At 35.7% G+C, this 3,868-nt stretch overlaps 1 protein-coding gene across 1 annotated transcript in view; it reads left to right on the top strand.

Annotated features, from left to right (window-relative positions):
* Positions 1-3,591, top strand: part of LOC106883214 (NCK-interacting protein with SH3 domain) — a 47,085-nt gene extending 43,494 nt beyond the window's left edge. Inside the window, exon 8 of the mRNA XM_052974932.1 lies at positions 3,055-3,591. Coding sequence (XP_052830892.1) covers positions 3,055-3,249 — 195 coding nt within the window. The 3' untranslated portion in view covers positions 3,250-3,591. The remainder of the gene's footprint in view (positions 1-3,054) is intronic.
* Positions 3,592-3,868: the final 277 nt, after the last annotated feature.

Genomic DNA, 3,868 nt, shown 5'->3' with positions numbered 1-3,868 from the left:
TCTTCTCAAGTATGGCATATCACCAAAAGTCTCAGTCATTTGTCATTGCCTCCATTATGTTGGTGAAATAAGTAGAAACCAATCAGCAAGATGTTGCTGATGTTGTTATTGCCATTTAGCCTAGTTTGATCTTGATTAAGCAGACCTATTGACTCTTTCATCTTTTTTGAGTTATCCTATGTTGGTTCTTGTTTAACGTGATAGGTTTTCATAAGCTGCAATTTTCAGCAGGTAGGGTGACTTCAAAGAGTCTCTTCATTGACTTATAATGTTGTTGCTATTGTTTTTCTTTGGGTTCCTGGTTAGTCTTGATTGAGCAGACCTATAATCAAAGGCATTCTCATTGGAATGACCATCCCATTTTGTTTTACACACACACACACACACATCTATATATACACAGGGAACCTAAGATTACACGACAGTAGAATATGATTTGAAGGAGAATGAGTTGATATTTCTTGCAGATCAAGTAACAAAGGGACTCGCTCATTAACTTGCAATGCAGCACTTTGATGTTGCTAGTGTTGTTGCTTAGCTTTAGTCCACTTCTAAGCAGCCATATGAATAAATGCATGCCAATTATGACCATCACATATTTTTCCTATGTGCAGGAAATTCAGGAAGAACTCTATTAATCTTAATGTTTTGTAAGAGTGTAGGGTGTGATTTGAAAGGGATTTGATTGTATTTCTGTCAGAGGAAACAACCACAAAGGGCTCCCTTGTTGACTCATAATTCAACAGGACATGGTGCAGTATGATATGATTGGGTGTCTAATATTGTTGGTTTACACAGCCTCCAGTATATTACTGGTACATTTTTCATTCACATGCACATACATATTTGTGTGATGTGAAGACTTGTGGCTTGGTGTATGATCATAAGGTTATGGGTTCAATTCCTTAACCAGGTGTAACATTGTGTCTTTGAGTAAAGCACTTCATTTCAGGTTACTCAGCTGAAACGAGTATCAGTCAAGTGCTAAACAGCCCTCTCTCCAACAGTTACATCATTGATGTTCTGAATTAAGGGTGAAAGGATTGAGAAGGTGTTTATGACTGGTAGATGAGAGAAGAATGAGAGTTGGGAGAGTAATATAGGAAGACATAATGGTTGAGAGAGATCTAAATTTAAATAGTATACATCTCAGCCTCTGTCACTACTACCATTCTTGTGTTTTATATATGTTTTTCTATGTTGACACAGATTAAGTGAGTCCTCTTCAGCACAGCATTGACCATTAGTCACAGTCTTTTGTCATCTCCTTCATGATGTTCAACCTCTTCAGTCTTCCCTACATTCTCCCTTGTCTTTCTTTGCTTCCTTTTTCTAAAGATTCCATCCACTCAACATTTTTCTTTAAGCAACTGGCATTGTCTATACACACAACATGCCTATACCAGTTGAGTCTTTCTTCCACACTTCATTCAATTCCTCTTGCATCCATTTTTCTCTCTCAGTTTATTTGTTATTCTCCTTTGTTCATGCACACTTATATTACACATCATATGGAGCTTGTTCACCCCATTTCTGTTCAATTCCCTGCATTAAAGATCCACATCTCACAACCACCAGCATCATACTTTTCATAGAAGCATCACATACAAATCTCACTTATACTTTTTATTTTGCCATGTTTTCTACAGTTGCATGCATTCCTAACACCTATAAGTGATTTGCAGTATCTTACTTACATTTTATTGTGGCACCTGCCCTTTAAGTTGTCCTTAACTCTTCTTTACTCATTCAGCAACCGCTTTACAGAATGTGCTGAGTACATTTTATCATGGCATTAGCACTAGCGAAATCATTTTGTACACAAAAGGGTCTTCATTTCTCAACATTGTCTCTATTCATCCTAGATAACAGTACTAGTAGAACATATAGAAAAGGATGATTATGGAAAGTGAATTGGGGTGAGATGGAGGAAGAAGCAAGAGTATAAAGAGAGAAACAATGATTGGAGGTAACTGAATAGAAGAGACAGGAGAAATGGGAGAGACATAAATAGCAGGGTGTAGTGAGTAACAGTTATGGCAAAAGATGTGAGAGAGAAAGAGAAAGAGGTCCATGTTTGCTCAGAAGAAAGAGATTGAGTGATGGATAGTTGTAGAGAATGTCAGCAGTAAGAGAACATGATGAATGTCAATAACAAATGAGCTGGAAGAGAGGAGTTGAGGCTAAAAGAATAAAGTTTACTGGTTAGAAAGAATATGACAGATGGATAATCACATGGTAATGGTAAGAGAATGACAGGTGCCAATGAAAGAGTGACCTGAGGGAGAGGTAGAGGAGGATAAATAGAAATGTATATTTGGTGCAATCACAGCTCCTCACAAGTTAGGCTTTGTGATAAAGAGAAGAGAAAGGTAGAGCGGTATGGATGGTTGGGATGGGAGTGTGGGTTGAGATTGACTATGGACAGATTTAAAGTTTTCTTTCATAACATAGGTCATGATGCAGTAAATTGGAAAGAGATGAGAGAGTATCAAATAACAAAGGAAGCAGCAGATGGAGACTTAGCAGACATCAAATTAGTAAAATGCTAAAAAAAAAATGGCACTCTATCGGTTACTACAACGAGGGTTCCAGTTGATCCAATCAACAGAAGAGCCTACTTTTGAAGTTAATGTGTAAGTGGCTGAGCACTCCACACGTACCCTTAACACCTTAACATAGTTCTCAGGGAGATTCAGCATAACATAGAATATGACAAGGCTGACCCTTTTGAATTACAGGTACAAATCATTTTTGCCAGCTGAGTTGGCTGGAACAACATGAAATAAAGTATCTTGCTCTCGGACACAACATGCCACTAGGAATCAAACTCATGACCTTACAGTCGTAAGCCAAACACCCTAACTACTAAGCCACACGCCTTCACTTTAAAATGCTCAAATGTAAGACTATAAGCTTTCCTCTGCAAATATATAGTTTTGTGTCAGTGTAGACACTATACTCCTCTTCTACAAATATATGGTCTTCTCTAAATGGAAAAAAAAAATTTACTACTGTTAATGTTTCTTTCTATTTATTTATTTTTCCTACTAGGAACGAACAGAGAATTTGCTTCTATTGCAGCAGGTAATAAGTCACTCATTTTACACAGAAGAACAGTACCGAATCATAGATTTCAAAGATGCCTTCCACAATATCTGCAGTGAAGAGGAATGCATCAAGAGTCAACATGAGAAAGATATAATCAACTCCATACGAAGTGAACATACTGACTGGTTCAATCCTTGAGCTACTTACCTATTCTATTACTAATTGTTAACAGAAACTCTCTTTCTCTCCCACCCTCTCTCTCTCTCTCTCTCTCTCTCTCTCTCTCTCACTGGCTATCTATCTAATTTTCTGTCTCTCATATATCTACATATATAACTATCTGTACCCATCTTTTTCTCTCCTCCCTCTCTCTCATGTATGTATACATTACATACATATATATATATATATAAATATATATATTTCTGTCTGTTAATCTATTTGCCTATCCTAACTATCAATCTCTTCCTCTCTTTCTCTATCCTCACCTCTCTCTATATATATGTATATATATTTATATATATATATATATATATATATATATATATGCAACTATATATCTTGTTTGTTTTTTTCAATTTGTTCTTTGTTTTTTTTTCTTAAGAAAAATATGAATAAAAATCTGAAAAAAAAGAAAAAGGTTAATTCATCATTAGTTATGTTTTTTTCTTTTTACAGTCAATTCTGCTTAATTGCATAATTTGTTTAATTAAATAGTTAAAAAAAAAGCATTTAGTGTCAAATCTGTGTGAAATTGATCAGGGCAAATTATGTCAGTTTCAATTAGCTGCATAAGTTTTTTTTTTCAGCCTTTGAA

This window comes from Octopus bimaculoides, chromosome 20 (assembly GCF_001194135.2).
Source record: "Octopus bimaculoides isolate UCB-OBI-ISO-001 chromosome 20, ASM119413v2, whole genome shotgun sequence".
NCBI lineage: Eukaryota > Metazoa > Mollusca > Cephalopoda > Octopoda > Octopodidae > Octopus > Octopus bimaculoides.
This window is presented reverse-complemented; position numbering and strand designations above follow the sequence as displayed.